This window comes from Budorcas taxicolor, chromosome 18, assembly GCF_023091745.1.
Source record: "Budorcas taxicolor isolate Tak-1 chromosome 18, Takin1.1, whole genome shotgun sequence".
Classification (NCBI taxonomy): Eukaryota; Metazoa; Chordata; class Mammalia; order Artiodactyla; family Bovidae; genus Budorcas; species Budorcas taxicolor.
The window spans coordinates 57,718,589-57,743,690 of record NC_068927.1 but is presented as its reverse complement, the minus strand read 5'-3'; the positions used below and the strand labels follow the sequence as shown (position 1 = coordinate 57,743,690).

Below are 25,102 nucleotides of genomic sequence, written 5' to 3'. Positions count from 1 at the left end.
ATCAAAAAATTATAAATGATTATTTCTTTTTTTTTTTCAAATTTTCAACGTTTTATTTTGTACTGGGGTATAGCCAATTAACATTGTTGTGATAGTTTCAGGTGAACAGTGAAGGGATGCAGCCATATACATACATGTATTCATTGTCCCCCCCCCACCCCCTCCCATCCAGGCTGGCACATAGCATTGAGTAGAGTTCCACGTGCTTTATAGTAGGGCCTTGTTGATTATCCTTTTTGAATATAGCAGTGTGTACATGACCCTCCCAAACTCCCTGACTATACCTCCCCCCAGGAACCATCAGTTTGTTTTCTAAGTCTGTGAGCCTCTTTCTGTTTCACAAGTAAGTTCATCTGCATCATTTCTTTTTTCGATTCCACACATAAGGGATGTCATGGGATACTTCACCTTCCCTGTCTGACTTCTTCGCTCAGTATGAGTACGCGCACCACATCTTCTTTGTTCCGTCTTCCGAAGATGGACATTTAGGTCGCTTCTGTGTCCTGGCCATTGTAAACAGTGCTGTTTCTGTCTTTGGTTTTGGAGTGATTTATTACACAGCATTAACTAACAAGTACACCCTGCTAAGTTTGCTTTTCTCTAGTTCTAATCAACCCTTGTAAATGGAAATACCATTAACACAGTTGTAATTGTAATAATGTAAATGAATTTTTTTTTTCTGATAGATTCTTGGGCTGTACCTTGGGGCTTTGAAATCAGAAACTTTGAGGGTGGTATCTAGAAATCTAAGGCACTTTTCAGTTGGATTTTTGGATGCTCCTCAATATTTAATTAGGGAAAGGGGGCAAACGCAGACACTGAATTATTTTTATGCTTCCCTGGTAGCTCAGATGGTAAAGAATCTGCCTGCAATGCAGGAGACCTGGGTTTGATCCCTGTGTTGGGAAGATCCCCTGGAGAAGGGCATGGCAACCCACTCCAGTATTCTTGTCTGGAGAATCCCATGGAAAGAGGAGCCTGGTGGGCTACAGTCCGTGGGGTCGCAAAGAGTCAGACATGACTGAGCAACTAACCACAGCACAGCAATGGGACTATGAACTGTTTTTATTTGTGTGTGTGTTTCAGTATTTCCCAGATAAGACAATAAGTGGGTCCTAGGACTTCCCTGGAAGTCTAATGATTAAGACTTTGCCTTCCAGTGCAGCAGGTGCAGGTCTGATTCCTGGTCAGGAGTTGAGATCCCACATGCCTCATGACCAAAAGAAAAGAAAAGAAAACAGAAGCAATATTGTAACAAATTTAAGAAAGTCTTTAAAAACAGTCCACACCAAGAAAACCTTACAAAACAAAAAAGAAGAAGCAGGGTTCTTGATACTCTGGCAGTCTGATTCTCTCACCCTTCCCCGAGACCCTTCACAGACACCCTGCCCATCCCTTTGGTGGCCCAAGAAAACCCTTGTGGTTAATGAGTCTCAGAAAAAAATGAAGTGAAAGTTTACGTAAAAGAGACAATATCTAAAGAATGGAGGGGGCGGGGCACAGAAGACCCTCCACCACCACCGAATCTGGGAGTGAGGCACACCAGTAACACAGGATAATACTTCTGGAGACCCTACAAAAATATTCTGTACATCCTTTCAAAAGTACCACCCGTTATCCCCACATCACCCATCAAGAAACTCCATGTCTTGGTGGAGTGGGCAGTGAAAGGGCGGAGTCTCCGCTAAAGAAAACAGAGCTGCAGGACGCCTGGGTCCACACAGGCCCCCGGAGATGTCTCTGCCACTGCTGCTGCTGCTACTGCTGCTGCCTCCATTCCTGACCCTGGAGCCCGCTGGGGCCTCGCTGATCCGGTACTGGGGACCCCCATCACCCTCAAACCTGGGACACTCTCCCTCTTGCTCTCAAGTCCAGGGCTCCCCAGTTCAGGGACTCCCGAACCTGGCACCCCAACATCCATGACGCCTATCTTTTCAGTTCCTGGGTCTCTGAATTGGGCTCTCACCCACTGAAGGGTCCTCCCTGATCTCTCCTGAGACCCAAGCCCTTTCAGTCCAGGGTCCTCCGCCCTGAGACCCTGGGTTGGGGCCCATCCCGAAGTACACATTTTTGGAAGGACTCTGCTGGCCCCACTCTGAGCTGTGATCATCTGATACTGAAATCTCCATACCTGTGACACCCCTCTTCCAACAAAACTTGGAGAGACAGGTCTGTGACATTTAAATTGAGACTCCCCCAGTTTTGCATCTTCCAAACTGTTGAGGTCTCAAGCAGTCCCATTTTAGGGACCCCTATGACCTCACGCCCACCTCTGATGCCTCCCCATCTTTCCCTTCCTCTCCTCTCTTCTCTCCACTTTCTGGAACTCTTAATGGCAAGAGAGGGTCTGCTCTTCCAGGAAACATTTTATCCCCACTTCACATTCTTAAGCCTCTCAAGGACTGAGTCATGGGTGGCGGGGTTGGGGCGGGGAGGGCATCGCAGAGAGCAGAGCCCCAGGGAGAAACTACAAGCAGGTACAGAAAGATTACTGCACATGATGTTTGCTAACCTATTTTTCAACCTAATAGATCATGGCCACTTCCCAAGTTAATGCAAAGAGACTCTCTGAGTGTTGACTCAGGACCAACAACACTGGCATGAGCAGGACCCAGGAACCTGGTAGAAATGCAAATCTTTGGGCTCCGTCCTAGACACCTACTCAATCAGAAAGTAGCAGTTCTAAAATTTATTTCACTTTTGCTGCTGCTGCTGCTAAGTCACTTTAGTCGTGTCCGACCCTGTGTGACCTCATAGACAGCAGCCCACCAGGCTCCTCCATCCCTGGGATTCTTCAGGCAAGAACACTGGAGTGGGTTGCCATTTCCTTCTCTAATGCATGAGAGTGAAAAGTGAAAGTAAAGTGGCTCAGTCGTGTCCAACTCCTGGCAACCCCATGGATTGCAGCCCATCAACTCCTCCTGTCCATGGGTTTCTCCGGGCAGGAGTACCGGAGTGGGCTGCCATTGCCTTCTCCAATTCCACTTTTGAGTATGTACTTTTTTGGCTGCACCACGTCTTAGTTATGACATAGAAGATCTTCTCTGCGACATGTGGGATCTATTAGTTGTGGCACAGTAACTCTCCGTTGAGACATGTGGGATCTTAGTTCCCTGACCAGGGATGGAACCCACGCCCCTTGCAGTGGGAAGCTCGGAGTCTCAACCACTGGCTGCGCTGGGACTCCATTGCTTTGCACAGGTTTTCTCCAGTTGCGGCGAGCGGGGGCTATTCTTCGTTGTGGTGTGAGGGCTTCTCCTTGCAGTGACTTCTCTTGTGGGGGAGCACGGGCTCTAGGCATGTGGGCTTTGGTAGTTATGGCGCATGGGCTTAGGTGTTTCGTGGTGCGTGGAATCTTCCTGGACCAGGGATGGAACCCATGTCCCCTGCACTGGCTGGCAGAGTCCTATCCACTGTGCCACCAAGGAAGTTCTATATACATTCTTTTTCCTATTCTTTTCCATTATGGTTTATTACATGATATTGACCGTAGTTCCCTGTGCTATACAGTAGGAACTTGCTGTTTATCCATTCTTCAGTTCAGTTCAGTTCAGTCGCTCAGTCGTGTCCGACTCTTTGCGAATGAATCGCAGCACGCCAGGCCTCCCTGTCCATCACCATCTCCCGGAATTCACTCAGACTCAAGTCCATCGAGTCCGTGGTGCCATCCAGCCATCTCATCCTCTGTCATCCCCTTCTCCTCCTGCCCCCAATCCCTCCCAGCATCAGAGTCTTTTCCAATGAATCAACTCTTCGCATGAGGTGGCCAAAGTACTGGAGCTTCACCTTTAGCATCATTCCTTCCAAATTATCCATTCTATATATATGACATTGATAGTTTCCGGGACTTTCCTGGTGATCCAATGGCTAAGACTCCAGGCTCCCAATGCAGCGGGCACAGCTTTGATTCCTTGTCAGGGAACTAGATCCCCCATGCCATAACTAAGAGTTTGCATGCTGCAATTAAAACATGTCACAAGTAAAAGATGTTGCAACAATGGCCACTCTCCCACGTGCAGTAACACCTGACACAAAATATTAAAAATATTGATAGCTTGCATCTGCTAATCTCAAATTCTCAATCCATCCCCCCACCCCGCCCTGAATATGCTAGAATCTTGGGAGAATTTCATGTACGTCCATTCTGAAATGGCTTATTTTACATTATTTGGAATGTCTTTTATTGAAACATTTTGGGGAGAGTCTGTTTGGGATGGTTTGCTCTTGGGAGAGTCTTCAGGGGGAATCTGTCATTGTGGTTTGGTAGGTGTTTGGTGGGGGTTTTCTGGAAGGTCGCTTTTGTAGGGCTCCTGGCAGTGACCCTGATGCTGGGAAAGGTTGAAGTCTGGAGGAGAAGGGGACGACAGAGTTTGAGATGGTTGGAAGGCATCACATACTCGATGGACATGAGTTTGAGCAAGCTCCAGGAGTTGGTGTTGGACAGAGAAGCCTGGTGTCCTGCAGTCCATGGAGTCACAAAAGGTCGGATGTGACTGAGTGACTGAACTGAACGAGTAGTGACCATTACTCCAGGACCACGGAAATGTTTACATTGTCATCATATCCTCTTTGGGGCAGTCTGTTATGGAGGATCTCTAGACAGGGTAGCTCCTTAACTGTTGGCATCTCTTCCCCCACAGGATCCCACTTCGAAGAGTCAACACTGGATTCAAGGCCCTGAACCCACTGAGGGGATGGGAGAAGCTAGCGGAGGCCCCCAGGTTGGGAGCTCCATCCCCTGGGAACAAGTCCCTCTTTGTGCCTCTCTCCAATTACCTGAACGTAAGTCACAGCCCTACATAGGCTGCCAACACCGCCCCCCCACCACAGCCCCCACCCCACCCTTCCTGCCCTCAAGTCAAGCTCTACATCCACAACCTCTCCTGTTTTGCCATCAGGCCCAGTATTATGGGGAAATTGGGCTGGGGACTCCCCCACAAAACTTCTCTGTCGTCTTTGACACTGGCTCCTCCAACCTCTGGGTTCCGTCTGAGACGCCGCTTCTTCAGTCTACCCTGCTGTGAGCTTTCATAGGGGAAATTAAGGTTGAACTCGGGCAAAGGGAGAAGGGGGGCGGGGCCTGGCCTTCCCAGGGTTTTTGAAGACCTGTTCTCTTCCGACACACCCTCACAGGTGAGTTGGCCAGAGGGGCAGGAGGCACCGGGAAGACCTCTCTTCCCCAGTGACGTCTCCCTGACCCTCTAACCTAGGGCTCCACCACCGCTTCAATCCCAAAGCCTCCAGCTCCTTCCGGTCCAATGGGACCAAGTTTGCCATTCAATATGGAACCGGGCGCCTAGCAGGCATCCTGAGTGAGGATAAGCTGACTGTGCGTGACCTTGTTCCCGGGACGGCGGGAGCCTAGAAGCAGCCCATTTCTAACATTATCTGGCTTAGGGAGGGGTTTGGAGAGGCGGGTCCTCCTGGGTAAACAGGCAGACGGGGCTTCAGAAGTGGGAGGCGGGGCTTCCTGGAGGAACGAGCGTGGGGCAGGGGCTCCTAGGCAGGGGTGGCCCTTGGCCAGGCAGAGCTTCCTAGGGAGTTGGAGGTATTCACAGCCCCAGGGGGTTTTGAGGACCCGATCTGGGATTCATGCCCTGGTTTGGGAGACCTCAGAGTTATGTAGGTAACGTCCTCCTAGAAGTAACTCACTCCTTTTGAATCTACCCCAGATTGGGGGAATCACAGGTGCAACAGTGACTTTTGGGGAGGCTCTGTGGGAGCCCAGCCTGGTCTTCACGTTTGCCCACTTTGATGGGATACTGGGCCTTGGTTTTCCCGTTCTGGCCGTGGGAGGAGTTCGGCCACCGCTGGACAGACTGGTGGACCAGGGCCTACTGGATAAGCCTGTCTTCTCCTTCTACCTCAACAGGTAACGGGTGAGGGTCTACCTTCTGCTTAAGTTCTAGTCCCAAGAAGGAAGTCCTGCCCTCCTTCAGGAAGTCCCTTGCCCAATAAAGGAAGTCCCACCCTCCATTCAGGAAGTCACTGTCCCAATAGAAGAAACACCTGAACCCTAGTCAGAAATTCCACTTGCTAAGCAACACCTTGAGACCTATTAAAGAAACTCACCATCATTGAAAATGTTCCACATTTCAAAACTCAAACCAGGAAATTTCATGCCCTACCCCATCAAATACTGAATTTAAGAACCCCATCTTCAGCATAAAGAAATCCCAATTCCATTTGGGAACACACATCAGAAGTCAGGAATTGCGCCTTTTAGCCTAAGAAGTCCCATCTACCTTTTAGGAACCTTAAACCTTACACTCAAAAAGCCCCAGCTGTCATTCAGGAAATCTGCAGGGAGGAAATTCTGTCTTTTAGTTATCTGGATGTCCAACCCAGGAAGTCCCATCCACTTTTCTTCTTTTTGCCCGGTCAGCATAGTTCCCCAACTGGAAATCAGACCGGTGACCCTTGCAGGGGACGAACAGAGTCCTAACCACTGGACTGCCAGAGAATTCGCCCATCTGACACTTAGTAGATCCTGTCCTTCCACACTTCTGGGAAGTCCCCACCCTCAACCCCCGTTCCCATCAGTCTCAGCCAACTGAAGTCTAATTCCACTGAATGTCTAGACATGCAATTCAGAAAGTCTCATCATCCACCTCACTCCTCTCAATCATGCCACCCAGAGCCAATTCAGAAACCTCAAAGCTCTACTCCCCCAAAATCCTACTTTCTATAGGCAAATCAAGAAGTCCCATGCCCACTTCAAGAAGCCCCCAAGACCCTGAAATCCTAACCTCCCCCAAGAAAATCTCCATTTCTCTTCATTTCTTGCCTTGCTTCCAGTCCCCACATTGAGGTTCTGCCTGCATCCCACTATCCCACCCAGAACCCAGACACTACCCCTTTGGCAGGAAGTCCCTCCCTTGGCCATTCCTGGGGCTGACAGGAGAAATTCCCTGACACCTACAACTGTCTGCCTCTGCAGGAACCCTGAGGCAGCTGATGGAGGAGAGCTGGTCCTGGGTGGCTCAGACCCAGCACACTACATCCCACCCCTCACCTTTGTGCCAGTCACAATCCCTGCTTTTTGGCAGATCCACATGGAGTGGTGAGGAACCTGGCCTCCTAGGTCTGGGAGGAGTAGGCTAGAGCCTAAATTCCAATGTCCTGGGGAAAAGGGAGTTGGGGATCCAGATTCCTGGGTCTGATGGAGGAGGGGTTGTGGGCCTGGTCTCCTAGGTCTGAGAGAGGAGAGGGCTGAGGGTCTTGCCTCCTAGGATGCCGGCTCTAATGACTGTTCCCTTCTGCCTCACAGTGTTCAGGTGGGCACAGGGCTGACTCTCTGTGCCCGGGGCTGTGCTGCCATTCTGGACACAGGCACATCTCTCATCACAGGACCCACTGAGGAGATCCGGGCCCTGCAGAAAGCCATTGGGGCAGTCCCCCTGCTGATGGGGAAGGTGAGGACCTGGTGTCTGGTGCACATGGGCTGGGGAGACTCACAGGGATTTAACAGTGGTCACTGTACAGGATGCTATGGCCTGAGGGTGGGAATCAGATGGGTAGGAGGGCATCCCAGGGCAGAAAGCACTGGACCTTGTGAGTGAGAGGTTGGGGGGTAGTGGGAGGAAGCAAAGACACCTCCCTAGAGTCTATCCTGAGTGTCACAGTGCATAGGAGAGGATGGTGATCCAGGTTTACTGGATGAGAGTGAGTGAACATAAGTATAAGACTAGTTACATATACCTGCAGGCCCAATATGGCCCGTGGGCCACCAGCTTTTGATTTTCAATTAGAGGTAAAGAGGACCTGATCAAATGGGAGCCTAGGATAAGTGGCAACAGTTATACAGGAGTGAGGAAGAGCCAGTAAGGCTACAGAAGACAGGAGATCTTGACCACACAAGGTCTTTAACACCTAGTTGCCCAAAATGGACATGACCCTGCTGCACTGGGGAGTCACAGAAAAAAATTGAGCTGAGAAGGAATCCCTCATCTCGGACTTGTTCCTCTTTTTCCTCAGTACTACATCAAGTGTTCGAAAATCCCAACGCTCCTCCCAGTCTCCTTCCTTCTTGGGGGGGGTCTGGTTTAACCTCACGGCCCAGGACTACGTCATCCAGGTAAGTGGCAATGACGTCAGAGTGGCGCCTTTGGAAGGGCGGGGCTGGGAGTGAGACGTCACTAGGTCCAAGTATGCGGCACAGAAACATAGCTAGTGGTGGGTAGGGCGAAGCTCTGGCTCCTAGAAGGAAGGCAGGCCGGTGAGCGTGACACCTGTTACTGGTCTTAACGCCTTGTAGATTACTCGGAGTGGCTTCAGTGTCTGTTTGTCCGGCTTCATGGCTCTGGACGTGCCTCCGCCCTCAGGGCCCTTCTGGATCCTCGGTGATGTCTTCTTGGGTAGCTATGTGGCCGTCTTCGACCGTGGCGACAGGAAAAGCGGCGCCCAAGTGGGGCTGGCCCGAGCTCGACCTCGACCTCGCGGAACAAGACAGTGAAAGGGCGAGCTTGCGCAGGCGCAGTCGTTCGGTTGAGGCCCTGGTTAGGCGCATGCGCACACCTTGATAGTAAAAAAATTTACTATTTACATTAAACTTATCGCGGTCTCTTCCTTTTTTTTTTTAGAGGGAGATTTTAGGGGGAGGAAAAAAGTTAGTGTCTGGCTCTCTGGAGTTGAGACAGAAAGGCACTGCTCCTTTTCTCCCACAACACCGGTGGAAGGATCTTGTACTACGAAGCCCATGAAGCCCCTCGCCTACACTGCCTCTCCTCAAAGGCACCCGAAGCCGCAGAGCATCACGGACGTTGTAGTCTGAGTGGTGTTCACGCTCTGACGTGGGCGGGCGTAGCCACAACACGCGTAGGAAGCGACAGGTCGCGACCGCAGCGACAGGTGGCAGTGGCGGGGGCGGTGTCTGAAACCGTAAAGGGTTTACCAACCTTTGTTCTAAGGGGAGGGCATACCATTCCCGCACAGTTTATCTCCTGTTCCTCCTCTCGACCTTTGGGATTTCGGGACCCCTGGGTACGCCATAAAGGCGGGGCTTGAAGCCCCCGGGTGGGTGGGGGAGCTGAGCCGCCCCTCCTCCGGCGATGATGTCACTCCCCCCTCTGCAGCCTCTAGCTGCCCAGAGCTGCCGGGGTTGGGTCACCCCTCCCCCCATCGACAGCCCCGGATCTCCCCATCCCCGCCCCGCCTCGACTTGGGGTGAGTACGGAGGAGGGGTGGAGGGGGGGAGAAGGCTCAGGGTCCGGGGGTGGTAAGACAGCCCAAGTCCCAGTTTTGAAGGCGAGGGACAAGGGAGACGGGAACTCAGAGATTACAGTGGAGAGGTACTCGGAGGGTCTCTCGGAGGGATCAAGGATCCGAGGCAGAGAGTTCCCACATTTTCAGCTTTAGTGCCCGGGGAAGACTGTCCGTCCTGGATTAGGATCTGGTAGGAATGTGGGCAGAGGAACAAGGAAAGGGTCTTGGAAGTCAGAAACAATTCTAGGGCTTTGGGGAATGAGGGAGGGAGAGTTAGGAGGGGGCACCAAGGATGATGAGGGTGAGTTTGGGGCTTTCAGGAATTTTGTGTCTTGAAGGCCTGAGAAAGGATAGACTGGGAAGGAGGAGGGGCGGGGAAAGGGTCTAAAGACGTGAACATTGACCTCCCCTCCCCTGGTGTCTGTCGCCAAAAATCGAGCCCACTTTCCTGTGGTCTGTTTGCCAAGCTGGTGTCCCATAACCCAAGGCCTCCTTATGCCGTCAGAAGCCTTCCGTATGGATGGAGAATCCAGGCTCATAAATCCCCCCTCATACCCCGGTGGGGCCTGGAGAGGACCGTATGGAAGTGAGGGCATCCACGTTTCCCAGGGCCTGATGGAATCTGGATCATCATTGACCGAACCTCTTCCCCTCATCCATGGTCTCTAATCCCGAGTCTCATTCTATATTCTTCCCTATTTCAGCCTCCTCGCTTCTTCCTCCTCCCCTCCCTTCTGCCCGGGCACCTTCTTCCACACCTTCTGACCTCTGCAAAAACGCTGATTTGGTAACTTGATCCAGTGCCTGGCTGCTGTCAAATGCAGAAAAGTATAGAGTTGGGGTGGGGTTGGGGGGAGGGTATAAGGGGGGGATACTTAACTTAGGTCCTTACCCCAGCGCTTACTCCCAGCCCCTAATGCCCACTCAATCCCTACCCTAGCATCCATCCTCACCCCCACCTGCCCCCAAAGCCTCACTCAACCCAAGCCCATTCCTCCACCTCAAGATTCACAGCTTCTGCCTAGGAATACACCAGAATTTGGAGCAGAAGAAGAGTAGGAAGTCCCGATATCCTCCCGGGTCCCATGGGAGCTTGAGGACTGTCCGAGAACCCTGAGGGGGCAGTGGGGGATCCTAGGTCTGGGGGTGAGGGAGTTGAAGGAAGCTACCTCCCAGGTCCGCAGGACGGGCCCCACTTCTGCAGCTCTGCAGTGACGCAGCCTCCAGTCCTGGCCAGGATGAGGGTTAGAGAGGGCGATTCAGTAGGAGCCGGAGAGAGAGGGACACAGATCCAGGAGAGGGACAGAGGCCAAAGGATAGCAGGACAGAGCCCCAAAGAAGTGGGGACAGAGACGCAGGAAAACGGGGACAGATTCAGAAAGGGGTCAAAGAGGCACGGGTGGGAGGGGGTAGAGGCCCAAGGGAGGGAGAGAAAGAGAGGACAGAAAGAGAAAAGGCAGTGACAGAGGGGCGAAAGAGACGGAGGAGGGGGAAAAGACAGGGAAGGAGGTGGTCAGAGAACAAGAGCTGGGGGGACAGAGACCCAGAGAGAGGACAGGGGAGACCCTAGCGGGAGGGGAGTACTGAGGACAGAAACATAAAGAAGAAGGACAGAGACAGGAGGGAAAAGAGACCCAGAGGGAAGGGTTCAAAAACCCAAGAGAGGAGAAAGAGGCCAGAAGAGAGAGAAATCAGAGGAAAAGGTAGAGGCCAAGAGAAAGACATTGAGGGTGGAAGACCCCGCCATGGTCCGGGGAGAGGAGACTGAGGCTTAGAGAGCAGAGGTAAGACTCGGAGGAGGGGGACAGAGACCCAGAGGGAGCGCAGAGACTTAGAATGGAGGGGTCAGAGCCTCGAAGGAGGAAGGGCAGAGGCGGGGAACAAATATTCAGAGAAAAAGAGACACTGATGAGAGACACAGAAGCCGGAGCGGGGATGGGTAGGGAGGCGATACCAACCAGCCGCCGCACCTGCCGGCGATAGGGCAGAGCGGGGAGGCCCGCAGCCCGTGACCAGCCCCCTTCCCTCCCACAGGCACCGCCTCCGGCCGTCGCAGCCCCAGCCGCAGCCGCTGGCCCCGCCCCTGCCCCGCGCCTGCGCTCTACTACCCGGCGGCTAGGCCCGCCCAGGGGGCGGGGCCGGACCCGCTGCTAGGCGGTCCGCCTAGTTCTGGTCCCGCCCTCCATTGCCCCCCCGCGATCTCCCCGCCCTCTCTCCGGGATGCTCTGACACTTGACTCCGCCCAATTTCCTATCGGCCCCGCCTGTTTCCTCAGCCTAGACTGTGCTTCCCGGTGGTTTTATTAGTTTCTGCCTCCGCCTCTCTTAAGAGTCTCCTCACCAGTTCTCATCCATCCCTCGGTTCTCCTGGCTGCAGCCTGCCGTTATCTATACCTTGTCCCTTTTCCCTCACCGCGTTACCCCCTTTAAGGCCCTGCTGATCCTTAGGACTCTCTCCCAGGTTATTTGGCCTCCAAGACTTCCCGTTCTAGGTTCCACCGCTCCGTCCATTCCGATAGACTTGTACTCTTTGCAGGTCTCACATTTTCCTTAGCCATTCTCTACACTCTTAGCCCTGCCCCGCCCCCGCCTACCCTGATTGCTTTCAAGTCCCTGAAAGACCCTCTCCTCTCTTAGTCTTGCATTTCCACAGGCAATTCAAGACGTTTTCTACCATTCGTGGACCCCACCCACCTCTCTCAGTCTCTCCCCATCCATCTTGGCATTCTTCCGGTCCAGCCCCGGTTAATCGGGCCGAGTTTGCAGCTCCGACCTGGTACTTTCTTCACCTCGCCTCCTCCATTAGACCTAGTCAGAAGCTTTCAGGTTTCCAGGCCTCGCCCCATTCCGTCCCCTCTCTACTGGGTCTTAGTCCCTGTTCCCCTTTCTCTTTTCCTTTTCAGTCCAGCCTAGTGCTACTCTTCCAGTTCCCGCCCCTCGCTCAGTCCCGCCCCCTCACCCTCCCAGAATTAGGACTTTCTAATTTCTGTGGCCCTGCCTCTTCTTAAGATTCGCCCTGCCCCGCCCAAGCAATGTTAGGATCCCAACCCGGCAGTCTCCATCTGCCCTACTCCACTAGGTACTGCTTGCCGGCGCTTTAGGCCCGTCTCCATCCAATTCGGACGGCCATCCGCCTTGTGGCGCAACCCCTGCCTCCGCCAGTCTCGGTCAGGCCCCTTTAAATAGCATGGACGAGTCCTATTTCTCTACCCGCCCCGCTCCTTTTTTTTGTTAAATCAGATATCTTTTTCACATCCAGCCCCGCCTCCTCTGTTCTCCTAGTGCGGCCAAACCAGGCAACTCTCGTGTCCCATCCAGCCCCTTTAACACCTCGCTCGGCCCCGCCCCTTGTCTCAGAAAGACCCAATCGGTGTGTCGCATGTGCTGCCCCGCCCCATCCAGCTAGGCAGTGTTGGAGTCTGGGTCCTTTTCCCAGTTTCAGCTCCGCCCCCATCCCTTCCAAGGCCAATCCATTCAGCTCCTCCGTCCCTTCGGCCCCGCCCCTTTCCTCCATCACCTCCTCTCACCCAGTCACATCTGTCTCTCCCCGTGGCTCCGCCCCCACAAAGCCCCGCCCCCGCCGCTCCGCCCCCCATCCAATGCTGAGCTCAGTCTGCGTCTCGTCCTTCCGCGGGCGCCAGGGGGCTAGCAAACAGCCGCCGGCGCCGCCGCCGCAGCCGTCCGAGTCCCCGCCACCGCTACCCTCGCCGCGACCGCCACTGCCGCTGCTGCAGCAGCAGCAACCTGCGCAGCCCGGCCCCGCCGCGTCCCCGGCGGGCCCCCCGGCACCCCGCGGGCCCGGGGGCAGGCGCGCCGAGCCATGCCCCGGGCTGCCGGCGGCGGCCATGGGGCGGCACGGCGGCGGCGGTGGCGACAGTGGCAAGATCGTGATCAACGTGGGCGGCGTGCGCCATGAGACGTACCGCTCGACGCTGCGCACCCTGCCGGGGACGCGGCTGGCCGGCCTGACGGAGCCCGAGGCGGCGGCGCGTTTCGACTACGACCCGGGCGCCGATGAGTTCTTCTTTGACCGGCATCCGGGTGTCTTCGCCTACGTGCTCAACTACTACCGTACGGGCAAGCTGCACTGCCCGGCCGACGTGTGCGGGCCGCTCTTCGAGGAGGAGCTCGGCTTTTGGGGCATCGACGAGACCGACGTGGAGGCCTGCTGCTGGATGACCTACCGGCAGCACCGGGACGCCGAGGAAGCGCTCGACTCCTTCGAGGCACCCGACCCTGCGGGCGCCGCCAACGCTGCCAACGCCGCGGGCGCCCACGACGCGGGTCTGGACGACGAGGCGGGCGCGGGCGGCGGCGGCCTGGACGGCGCCGGCGGCGAGCTCAAGCGCCTCTGCTTCCAGGACGCGGGCGGCGGCGCCGGGGGCCCGCCAGGGGGCGCGGGCGGCGCGGGCGGCACGTGGTGGCGCCGCTGGCAGCCCCGGGTGTGGGCGCTCTTCGAGGACCCCTACTCGTCGCGGGCCGCCAGGGTGAGCGCTCTCTCAGAGCCCCCATCCCCCTCCCCTCTCCTGGAGCTCCCAGACCCTCAGGGAGCTCCCCATCCTCGCCCTCAGCCCCTGGCCCCTCTCAGACACTCCTGGTCTCTCAGCCTCCCAATTTCTTAGAAGCCTCTTACCCCATTCCTGGGTCTCCCGTACCCCTCTGAACACACCCCTCTCTCTTGGCCATCCCCAGATCCTCAGAAGATGTTTCTCCAACCTTCAGAGCCCTCCAGACCTCTTTCAACCTCACCTTGCTTCTCTAGTCCATCCTAGACCCTTAGAAACTTCTCCGATGGGCCAATATCCTAAACAACCTACCTGAACAGCTCCACCCCCGCCTTTCCTGGACCCCGCTAGAGAGCTTTCAAAAGACCTTTCCTCAACCCTCAGAGTCTTCCCAGTCTCTTTTCACCTCTTCTCACCTCTCTGGGCACCTTTCAGACACTCAGCGGACTCTCCCCCAGCCTTCAGTTTCTTGGACCTCCTTAAATCCTCAGAAGACATCGCTTCTTCACCCTCAAAGTGTCCCAGGGCTTATGAACACTGTCTCCATCCCCTACAGACCCCATGAAGCCTGCTCTTCAGTTCCCCAACCTTCAGTCCTGCAGGCTCTCCCAGCACCTCTCTCATTCTCCCTCTGCCCGTCTCCAAATCCCCGCCCTCTTTCCAAGTTTGCGTCTCCTGGTTATCTTTGAACCCTCCTGCTTCTTCTGCCCTTTAAGTCTCAGGATAGTTCCCACCCCACTCTCAGAGTCCCCAGACCCCTCTGAACCTCCAAACCACTTGCTCCTGCTAGGACACTCCCCCCTCACCCTCGCTGCAACGGTGAGTCTTGGGGCATCTTCTCTCCTGGAACCCTGCTGCCACCTCTGTGTTTCACATCCCTTCTCACATCCTTCACACCGACTCCTCTCCTGAGGGTTTCTCAATACAGCTCCAGACTTCCCCCAAGGCTTTCACACTCCTCAACGTTTCCAGAAGAGTCCGAGCCCCCAGAATGTCTTTCGTCTTCAGAACTTCCCATATGCCCTCTAGAATCGCTTCTGCCTCATCCACAGGTTCTCCCAGCTTCTCCGTTCCATTGTTTAAACTGCACAGCCCACTCTCTGTCTCTGGGACACCCCCACCCCCAGCCCCATCCTCAGCCTCCCAGTCTTTTTCCTAGTCAGTAAATGACTTTCCTTCCTGCTCCAGAACTTTTACCTAACCTCAATCCTTGGGACCCTCAAGTTTTTCAGACCCAAAGCTTCCTTCTCAAAATAGCTCCCAGTTTTTTCTTGGTTTCTTTCCACCTGTCCCCTCATCCCCAGCTCCAATCCCTCCTCGCTTCATCATTCTCAACAACTTCTGCCCCCCACTACCCAGTCTGAAGCCTAGAACTGGGCTTCTCAGCCCTTCCTGATCCCCCTCCCTCCAAAGTGAACCAAAGAGCCCACACTCCAGCCTTATCCTCTATCCCGCCTTATCGGCCTCAAAATTCTAGACTTCCCCCAAAGATCGCTTCATCTCCCCGCTAAAAAACTTTCCTCAAAAATCTGTAACTTCTTTGGCTAAATAGCTACCCTCCCCACTAGTTCTCACTTGAACCTCTTCCTCCTCCTAACTTCCTCCCTCTGTTGATGGAGAGAGGACAGTTCAAGATAGGGGCAATTAGAGAAAGGAGGGGAAGAGGAAGAGACTCCAGCCCCCCTCCTAGCCTCCTGGGGACCCAAACACCCGGAGGAGCCGTCCGGTACCCTCCCCCCACCGTGCCGCGTCCTGGGCCGGGAAGGACGCGGAGCCGCAGTGCCGCATTCGCGCCGGGGGAGGGAGTAAGAGGGAGGGGGGCCTGGAGACACCGCATAAAGTTTGGTCCCCGGGAAGCGCTGAGTTGGCAGGATTTGGGTTTGGGGTGGGGGGAGGTGGGGGAGAGGAGGTGCGGAAGGGACGTGGCCCCAGATGTCCCCTCAGGCCTCTGAGAGTCACCCTTCCTCCATGGCCTAGGGCGCCCTTCCCTCTTGTGACCCTACTGAAGGGTCCTGAGGTGAAGCTAGGGGTTCAGGACAGCTCCGGAGGACATTTATTTACTTTATAGCTGTGTTTTGAGTGTCCATGTAGTTTCAAGCACTTTCTAGCCTTCAAGTGAAAGTTTGAGAGTCGATAGCTGAAGCCAGAGCAAAGTGGAGGGTCCGGTTTCCTCCCCACTCGCTCCCCTCTCCGTAGTCTCCCCTTTCCTTGTTACAGGGACTCCATGCCCTCCTACCCCTTCTACTTTTGAACCATCTTGGGACAAGGGGGTAAACCAATCCTGACGCTGTCCAGCTGCGCACTGCGGCGGGTGCCCACCTTTCCTTTCTGTGTCCTGGGAGGGAAGGAGTTACTCAGGCTCCTGGCCTGTGGCCTCTCTCTGTGAAGCGGCACCGCGGCTGCGCATCGCCTGCTCCGCTCTGGCCCGGTAGGGGTTAAGACTGCTCCCAGGCCCTGCGGCTGCGCACTGCGGCGGGGGAGCTGTCCGTGGTGCTGGCCACCGCGCGCCCCGCCCCCTGGCCCGGCCGGCCCGCCCCCACTGCGGTGCCGCAGCCTGCGCGGTGCGCCGAGTTTGGAGTGGGGTGCGGAGGGGGGGAGGGGGGCAGGCACCGGGCATGCGCTCTGTGCCGGCCTCTGGCCTGTTAAACCACTGCGGAGAAACGAAGAGGGGGGTGGGGCAGAGGGCCAGCACTGACCCTCCCTCCCCACAGGCTACCCCAAGGTCTAAAGTCATTTCTGCAGCCTAACATTGGTTCTCCTCTCTTCTCTGCAGCCCCGTCTCTCTCTCCTCTACCCATCTGATTAAAGCTCCCTCTGCCTCAACGCCCATCCCCTTCTCTCAGGACTAACCCTACTGCTTTGACCTCCCTTCTACATATTTGATAAAGCCAACTACAATTCCTAGAGGCCTTTGACCCTGCCTTCAGTCCTCAAGGCCTTCATCAAAACCCACACCACTGTGTGTTCAGGACATAGATCCTTCCCCGTCTTGAAATGATCCAGGCACCCCATACCTCTGAACCTCTGACCAGTCCCCTCACCTCTGCTTGGACCTAGCCCTGCCCTCTCCCCTTTTTCTATGCCCAAGCCCCAGACATTCCCTTCGTTTCCAGAGCCTTAAACCCCACCCCTATCATCTTCCCTCTTTTTCAGTCTTGACCCTTCACTTCTTTCTTTCTTCACAGCCCTGTCACTGCTCCTTTCCTCTGTGGGTCCACCCCTTTGCTGTTTTCTCTGGGTGAGGGCCTCACCCAGCCTTCTCTGTTTTCTTGGACTCGGTCATTAGCATCATGGTCCTTAAACATTGGCACCTGAGGTCTCAACCTTGGCCCCCCCTTTAACTGATGCCCCTATACCCTAACAAAAGCTCAAGCACTGGTTTTGGAGCCAAATCCTTTGTATATTCATCTAATGTCATCCTTACAATAATCCTTAAAAATAAAACACCAAAACTTGAGGTTCAGAAGGCTTAATCTCCTTGCCCAATTAGGCAAAGAAAAAGCTGAATTCACACCTAGGCTTTCCTACTCTTAACCACCTCCTGATTCTGCCTCCCCACCCACCTTCTCCCCTTCCCCTTCCCCCCAGCTCCAAGCCAAGCCCCAAAGCTTCTGAGACACAGGATGCATGATTTTAGTCTCCCTTCCCCCACCCCCCAGCAGAATCACTGGACCCTGCCAGGGACCCCTGAGATATGACACAGGGAACAGGAGGGTTGGGGTGGGGGGGTGGTCTAGGAGACAGCGCAGAGCCAGAAATTGCTGTTTCCAGGAGAGAAGTGGACCATCTGCTGCTGCGGCTGGGGCCAGCTCCTCTCCGGAGCTGGGGGAGAGCTGCCTCTGATCCGTTTGCAAGCTTTAGAGAGAACAGGATGCAAGAAGCGATGGACGCATTGGGGCTGGGAAACCCGGATTCCCCTGGAGTTTGGGTCTGAGAAAGGGGCCACCGGGAGGGTCTTGGGTAGATGGCTGGTTGACCAGATGCCTGGGTCACCTTTTGCCCTTTTTCTCCCACCCTGCCCCACAGTATGTGGCCTTCGCCTCCCTTTTCTTCATCCTCATCTCCATCACCACCTTCTGCCTGGAGACCCATGAGGGCTTCATCCACATCAGTAACAAGACAGTGACGCAAGCCTCCCCAATCCCTGGGGCTCCGCCGGAGAATGTCACCAATGTGGAGGTGGAGACGGAGCCCTTCCTGACCTATGTGGAGGGCGTGTGCGTGGTCTGGTTCACCTTTGAGTTTCTCATGCGCATCACCTTCTGCCCAGACAAGGTGGAATTTCTCAAGAGCAGCCTCAACATCATTGACTGTGTGGCCATCCTGCCCTTCTATCTGGAGGTGGGGCTCTCAGGCCTCAGCTCCAAGGCCGCCAAAGATGTGCTGGGCTTCCTGCGGGTCGTCCGCTTCGTCCGGATCCTGCGGATCTTCAAGCTCACGCGGCACTTTGTGGGGCTGCGCGTGCTTGGCCACACGCTCCGCGCCAGCACCAACGAGTTCCTGCTGCTCATCATTTTCCTGGCCTTGGGTGTGCTCATTTTCGCCACCATGATCTACTACGCCGAGCGCATTGGCGCCGACCCTAATGACATCCTGGGCTCCAACCACACCTACTTCAAGAATATCCCCATCGGCTTCTGGTGGGCCGTGGTCACCATGACAACCCTGGGCTACGGAGACATGTACCCCAAGACGTGGTCGGGGATGCTGGTCGGGGCGCTGTGTGCCCTGGCCGGGGTGCTCACCATCGCCATGCCAGTGCCCGTCATTGTGAACAACTTTGGCATGTACTATTCGCTGGCCATGGCCAAACAGAAGCTGCCCAAGAAGAAGAACAAACACATTCCCCGGCCCCCGCAGCCTGGCTCGCCCAACTATTGCAAGCCCGACCCGCCCCCACCACCCCCCCTCCCTCCTCACCATGGCAGCGGCGGCATCAGCCCCCCACCCCCCATCACCCCGCCCTCCATGGGGGTGACTGTGGCCGGGGCTTACCCGCCGGGCCCCCACACGCACCCCGGGCTGCTCAGGGGGGGAGCAGGGGGGCTCGGAATCATGGGGCTGCCTCCTCTGCCGGCCCCTGGGGAGCCCTGCCCGTTGGCTCAGGAGGAAGTGGTTGAGATCAACCGGGCAGGTGAGACGGGGTCACCAGGGATGGAGGGAGGCGGAGTGGGCAGGCAGAGGTGGAGTGGTGCTGAGGGGGGCAGGAGGTATGTGCTGAGGCTCAGAGGTGGTCAGCAACAGACACGGGAAAGAGGAGAGGGAACAGCAGGTGCTGAGGCCAGAGAAGCAGGGAAGCAAGCAGTGATGGAGAAGCAGGTTTCATGTGAAAGAGTTTTAGGGAGAGACAGACCTACAGCCAGGGTATTCAGGGGGTCTCGGGGGAGGGCAGAGTGATCAGCCATATGGTAAGAGGGACTCAGAGAAAAGGGGGGTGGGGTTCACGTGGGAATCGAGGGCCAGAGACAGGTCAGGGGCAGCTGCAGCTTATGTGATGAAGGAAATGAGAGGAAAGTTGACTGAGCCTGTGTCCCTCCCCCCAGGGGAGTCTGTGTCTCAGAAGCGATTGGGGCGTCTCTCCAGGGGGAGGGAAAGGCTTGGGGGCCCCCACCCCCATGCCTTAAATAGGTCAAGAAAGGGAGCTGGGCCGCCCGGCCCCCCATCTTGCTCCCTCAGCCGCTGACCCAGTTTCACACCAATTAAAAATAGCTGGAGTCAGAGCCTAGGGGACCCCCACCTCCCCCTCCCTCATCTGTCACCTTCCCAACGCCTCCCCACTGTGCCCTTGCCAGCGTCCAACAACCCTCCCTAGACAACCACCTCCCAGCCTCCTCATCCTTCCCAACCACCCTTCCAAACCTATCCCACAGCACACACCCAGCCACAGCTGAACCCCATTCGGTCCATTTCAACCACGCAGCCCACCAGTACCCAGCTTACTTCCCAGCCACCTCTTCTGTTCCTGTCCCTCCAAACACCCAACGCCCTAGTCTGGCACTGCCCTTCTCGACACCCGGTGCCTGGCCTGACTCCACTTCCTGGCCTTCGACACCCTTCCCTGCTGTCCTCCCCAAGACTCAACACCCTCCTGGCCATGACCCCGCTTCCCAAACCCGCCAGCCACACCCCCCTGACCCCCTGCACCTCTGGCACCCTCTCCTCCACGAGTTCCCACACCTCACTGTTGCCTTTGTGTCTCTGTCTGCCCCTCTGAACACAGATCCCCGCCCCAACGGGGACCCTGCAGCTGCTGCGCTTGCACATGAGGACTGCCCAGCCATTGACCAACCCGCCATGTCCCCGGAAGACAAGAGTCCCATCACCCCTGGGAGCCGGGGCCGCTACGGCCGGGACCGAGCCTGCTTCCTCCTCACCGACTATGCCCCATCCCCTGATGGCTCCATCCGGAAAGGTGAGGTGCCCTCCACTGGCCCCTGCCCCGGGACCCTCCCTCTCTCCCCTCCCCTAGGGGAGGGGAGAGAGGGAGATGGGGGAGGAGGTGCTGGACTTCCCTTCCCCCACCTCCTGGCCCCAATTCCCTCCCTCTCAGACCTCTTCCCCCGAATTTCCTCACCACTGACCCTTCACCTGTCTTTATTGCATCTCCATTTCCCCCCCCAACCCCGGACCCTCTGGCCTCTTCCCCCACCCCCCAGCCACCGGTGCTCCCCCACTGCCCCCCCCAGACTGGCGTAAGCCAGGCCCCCCAAGCTTCTTGCCCGACCTCAACGCCAACGCTGCGGCCTGGATATCCCCCTAGTGGACGAACCCCCTCCCCCCGGGGTAAGTAGCCCCCACCCCTGTGAACCCCTTCCCTCCTGACTAACCCATCTGAGAACATGCAGCCCCCACTGACCAAGAATCCCACCCCCTCACTGTGAATAGCTCCATCCAATTAACTTCCAGCCCCGACACTGACCCCACACCCATCTACCCAGGACTTGCCCTGCCTCTCACTAACTGCTAGAACTCACCCCACCCCTCCCCACCTCAACGGCCTCACGACTGACCTCCATCCTCACCCCCATCCACATCTCTCCCCCTGCCTCCCCCCCCCCCCCCCCGCCCCGCCGCTTGGTTTTGCTTTTGTTTGTTTAATCAAGAAAAGGAGGGCACACACCCAGGATGTTCTTCTGAGTACAGGATGAGGTGAGAAAGACTCAGCCACTTATGCGGTCACCTGTGGCTTGGCCAACACTTACCAAGCACCCACATACATGCTCCTGGTGCTAAGCAGGGGGAATCAACGGGGAGCATATCAACCCCGCCCCCCTACCCCCAGTTTGATGGGAGAGGCAGACGCAGACCCAGACCTGAGGCAGGAGAGCAAGCTGAGCTGAGGAGCCCTGTCCTGGGATCTGGGAAGGAGCAGGTCGGACATGAGTGTGAGCAAGCTCTGGGAGTTGGTGATGGAAAGGGAGGCCTGGCGTGCTGCAGTCCGTGGGGTCACAAAGAGTCGGACACGACTGAGCGACCGAACTGAACTGAGGTCCACTCTGGGACTGCACGAGGAGGCACTAGAGTGGGGAGACTGCAGGTCGGGAGGCCGAGGTGGAGGCTGGGATGAGGGTCCCGGGGGAGAGGACAAAGCCTGAGCCAGGGTCAGAGCTACAGGGATGGGGAAGAAGAGAGGCAGAGGAACAGGGCCAGGACTGGACCGCGGGGAGATCAGAGAGAGAGTGAGGGGACAGTAGGTGAATTATTCAGCAAACGTAACCACGCACTTTCCATATGCCATGTAATCTGTAATCCTCACAACAACCCCAGCTAACCCCTAACTTCATTCATTCATTCAGCAACTAATGATTGAGGGTGGAGTTCCAGGCACTGGAGATTTGGCAGGGCACAAAGCACACATCTCCCATCACAGAGCTGATACTCTAGAGCCCTGTGGCAACATACTATAGCCAAGGGCCAAACCTGTCCACCAGTTGCTTTGTAAATAAAGCTTTATTGGAACACGGCCACTGTGTACAACAGCAGAGTGAAATAGTTTCAACAGAGATGGTAGGCCCACAGAGCCCTGGAAATATCGACCATCTGGCCCTTTACAGGGAAAGTTCTCCACCCCATGAGTGGGGGAAACAGGAAACAAGATAATTACTCTAACAAGGTCAGATAACGGTTGAAGGTCTTTCTGAGAAGGCGACCTAAAACTTGAAGCTCAAAAAGGACCAGCGAGCAGAAGAAAGAGCAAGCTCAAAGGCCCTGAGGTGCTGAGGTGGGATGCCCCTGGTTTGTTAAAGGAATAGCAAGGAGGAAAGTGTGGTTGGAGTTGAATGGCCAAGAGGAGAGGGGAGGAGCCTGGGGGGAAGTGTTTTTGGCCATGGTGAGAGGCTGGATTTGATCTTAAAAGTGTTGAGAAGCCACCTGAAGGCACCTGGTCCATCACTTATTCATTCAACAAACACCTATGGAGTCTTCCTTCCAAATGCAGAGATACAGCTTAAAGAATCCCTAGCCGCAGCCTAAGGAGGTGGCAGAGCAGGACTCGGAGCCTCCAAGGAGAACCGCATCCAAAGCCCCTTGTTTCACAGAAGCTCAGGAGAGGGCCATGGTCAACCCCCAGCCACAGAGCAGATGCAGGACAGGAAGCAGGCTCCCGGGCTCCTAGTCCAGAGGGGACTGTCTGGCTCTTCTTGTTCCGTTCCTGGACCTCTCCTATTGCAACCCTCCCCCCACTCCCCCATCATCCTCCACTGTCATCTCATTACCAACCCCCACCTCCCTGTTCCCATCTCAGCCCACCCCCCGCTTGCACCCAGCCCTGTTGCCTACTCCCTTTGTTCCCCCACCCCCAGGTCTGGATGGCCCCTATGAAATTGAGGGGTGGGGCAGGAGGACTTGGGAATGTGGGTGAGGGAGGAGTGGAGGGACCGGTGGGGGTTGGGGGGGAGGTCTCTGCTTCTTTTGCCTCTGATGCCAAAATCCATTCATTGAACTCAAATAATGGCTGGAGCTGATGGGGCTGGCTGAACTCCCTCCCCCAAGGTCCTGGATCCCTACCCCTTCCACACGCCTGTCTTCCTCTTTTAACTTCTCCCTCACCCTCCACTGTTCCCTAGCCCTCCTTCTTTCAAGGCCCTTCCTCCTGACCTGCTCCCCAACCACCCCATCAGCCCCCTTCTCTGTCTTCCCTCAGGTGCTGCTGGGTCCAGCACCTGACCCGCATCCCCTCCCTCCTCCCCAGTATTCCCCCTCCTCTCTCCCTCCACCCTCCCCCACCCCACCCAAGCCACCCCGGAAGCTCCTTCCATATTTGATGTCTCTGGCCGCCCCCCATTTCACTGCTCCCCTCCCGCGGAAAACACCAGAGAGGAGGAAGAGATCCCGGCGTTTCTCCGGCCCCCCAACAGTGAGGCTGTGTTGGGGGGTTCTCCCTGGCCACCCTCCCCTCGCCGTGACTCTGTGTATTTCTGTCCCCAGCTCTTGTCACCGCCTGAGACCTCGCGAGACCCTCGATCCCCCCCCCGCCCCTTTCCCCCAGGTTAGCAACTGGGAATGGCTGGGAGGGGGTGACTCCAAGATACTGGGCTTCCGACTTCCCCCCAGGCCCTGTCTCCTGTCAAGATGCCCACGTCCAGAGTGACCCCTTGGCACCGGCTAGGAAAGCCCTAGAACAGCCCAGATACTGGCAGAACTCTCAAGACATTCCTAAGTTTTCAAGAAACCCCACACCTGCCCCTAAGCCTTAGATCCCTTGAGTCTCGAGACACTATCAGGACCTTCCCATCAGAAGGTTCCCATCTGAAATCTTGAGCCTTTAAAGACAGCCCATTACAACCTTCGGCTGAGCCTTGCTGACATCAGACTGCTCTTGGAGCTGTCCTTCAGCACCACCCCGCCCCGGCCCCGCCCAGGGGGGCACTGCCGACTTGTGCTCCATTCAGCCCCTCACAGTCCACCCCTCCACGCCCCGTCCTTTCTCCATCTAGGTTAGCCCCCTACCTCCTGCGGCCCCACCCATCCCCTCCCAAGCCCTCCCCACCAGCTGCTCGCCCACTGGCATTCCACCCAAGCTCCCTCCCCACGCCCGTGCTGCCCACCATCTGCCTCGCTGCCCTCCCCCCACCTTTTTGCCTCAGACGAGGGGGCCAACTGGGGGGACGAGGGTTGGGGGGGCGGGCGGCTGTGGGGGCAGGGTGGGGGAGGCTCGGTGGGTGCCACCTTGCCTCCTAACCCTGAGTCTCTCCCCCCTCCCCATGTCTGCACCTTTCTCCTCGATACCAACTGACTGTCCGATTTGTTCACTTCTCTCTCTCTCGTCTCCTTGGTCCGCCTCTGTCCATCTACCCGTTTCTTGCCGTCTGTCGTCTTGTGTCCTGGTGTCCAACCCTCGTGTCTCCACCGTCTCTCTCTTGCCTTCTGTGTCTCACCTTCTCCCTCCACCTCTTCCTGTCTCTGTCTCCGTCTCTCTCTCCATCTCGTATCCCTTCTGTTTGTTTCTCTCCTGCTACCCTCTGTCTTGGGGTCCCGCTGTCGGCTGGACCCTCCGCCTGCACCTGCATCTCCTCTCTTCCTCCTGTGTTTCTGCCCTTCCCCCCGCCCCCAGGTTACGAGAAATCCCGCAGCCTGAGCAGCATCGCGGGCCTGAGCGGGGTGTCCCTGCGCCTCGCCCCCCTTGCCACTCCCCCTGGCTCCCCCAGGGCCGCCCGCCGCGCTCCCCCAACCCTGCCCTCCATCCTCTAGCGCTCCCCTCCCCCCCGTGGGGGGACTCGGGGGTGACAGGGAAGAAGGTCAAAGGAGCTGGGGGTGGGGGGTGGGGGAAAGGGTTTTTTTTACAAAAACAAAAACAAAAACAAAAAGTCATTAATAATATGCAACGGAGACGACGACGCCAGCAGACACCCCCGGGCCCCTCACCCCGACCTGGGCCCCCAGGATGGAGGGGGAGGAGCCAAAACCCATCCCCCCAACTCTGCCCCTCCTTAAAAAAAAGCCTTCTCAGGTCTCCAGAGCCATAGACCCCTCCCCATCAACTCGTGTAAATACGTCCAAATTATGCCAATCACATTTTGGGGCGCCTCCCCCCAACTCTGCATGCCTCCTCCAACCTGGACCCCCGCCCTCTCCAACTCCACCTCAGCAATAAGCCGCGAGGGGCTGCATGCCGCGAGCAAGGGAAGGGACATTCTGGGAAGCGGGTGGGGACCTTCAAGGGGGTCGGGCTGGCCTTTAAGCCACACCACAGGAGGGTCTCCTAGCCTCCTACCCTTCACCCCAGGAGGGCAACCCATCATGCACTGATTTTTTAAAAAATTAGCAGCAGTGTGGGGGAAGGAGGAACAGTCACCCAAGCCGAAAACGGGAACTGAGCTCAGATGGTAGAAGCGGAGGCATGAAGGGGGGCGGGGCGGGGAGGGCCTGCGGACAGCTGCTCCCTCAGCCTTTAGG

The 25,102-nt window shown here is 56.4% G+C and overlaps 2 protein-coding genes across 2 annotated transcripts; both read left to right on the top strand.

The window, feature by feature from the left end:
- The first annotated feature begins 1,734 nt into the window (after window positions 1-1,734).
- Window positions 1,735-8,455, top strand: NAPSA (napsin A aspartic peptidase). Its single transcript, XM_052656098.1, is given in 11 exon segments — window positions 1,735-1,814; window positions 4,641-4,782; window positions 4,899-4,990; window positions 4,992-5,020; window positions 5,211-5,329; window positions 5,673-5,872; window positions 6,941-7,063; window positions 7,271-7,415; window positions 7,978-8,028; window positions 8,030-8,077; window positions 8,258-8,455. Coding segments are annotated over 11 exon segments (1,227 nt in total).
- Window positions 8,456-12,802: 4,347 nt separating this feature from the next.
- Window positions 12,803-24,397, top strand: KCNC3 (potassium voltage-gated channel subfamily C member 3). The gene is made up of 4 exons (XM_052656089.1): window positions 12,803-13,690; window positions 17,735-18,842; window positions 19,929-20,120; window positions 24,261-24,397. Exons 1-4 carry the CDS (start codon window positions 12,803-12,805, stop codon window positions 24,395-24,397), a joined length of 2,325 nt encoding a protein of 774 aa, XP_052512049.1.
- Window positions 24,398-25,102: the final 705 nt, after the last annotated feature.

What these genes read in the sequence shown, in the direction of transcription:
- KCNC3 (XM_052656089.1), top strand. Translation starts at nt 12,803, where the DNA reads ATGCTGAGCTCAGTCTGCGTCTCGTCCTTCCGCGGGCGCCAGGGGGCT. An exon ending in ACTCGTCGCGGGCCGCCAGG is followed by an intron (nt 13,691 to 17,734) that starts GTGAGCGCTCTC and finishes CCTGCCCCACAG; the next exon opens with TATGTGGCCTTCGCCTCCCT. An exon ending in GGTTGAGATCAACCGGGCAG is followed by an intron (nt 18,843 to 19,928) that starts GTGAGACGGGGT and finishes CTCTGAACACAG; the next exon opens with ATCCCCGCCCCAACGGGGAC.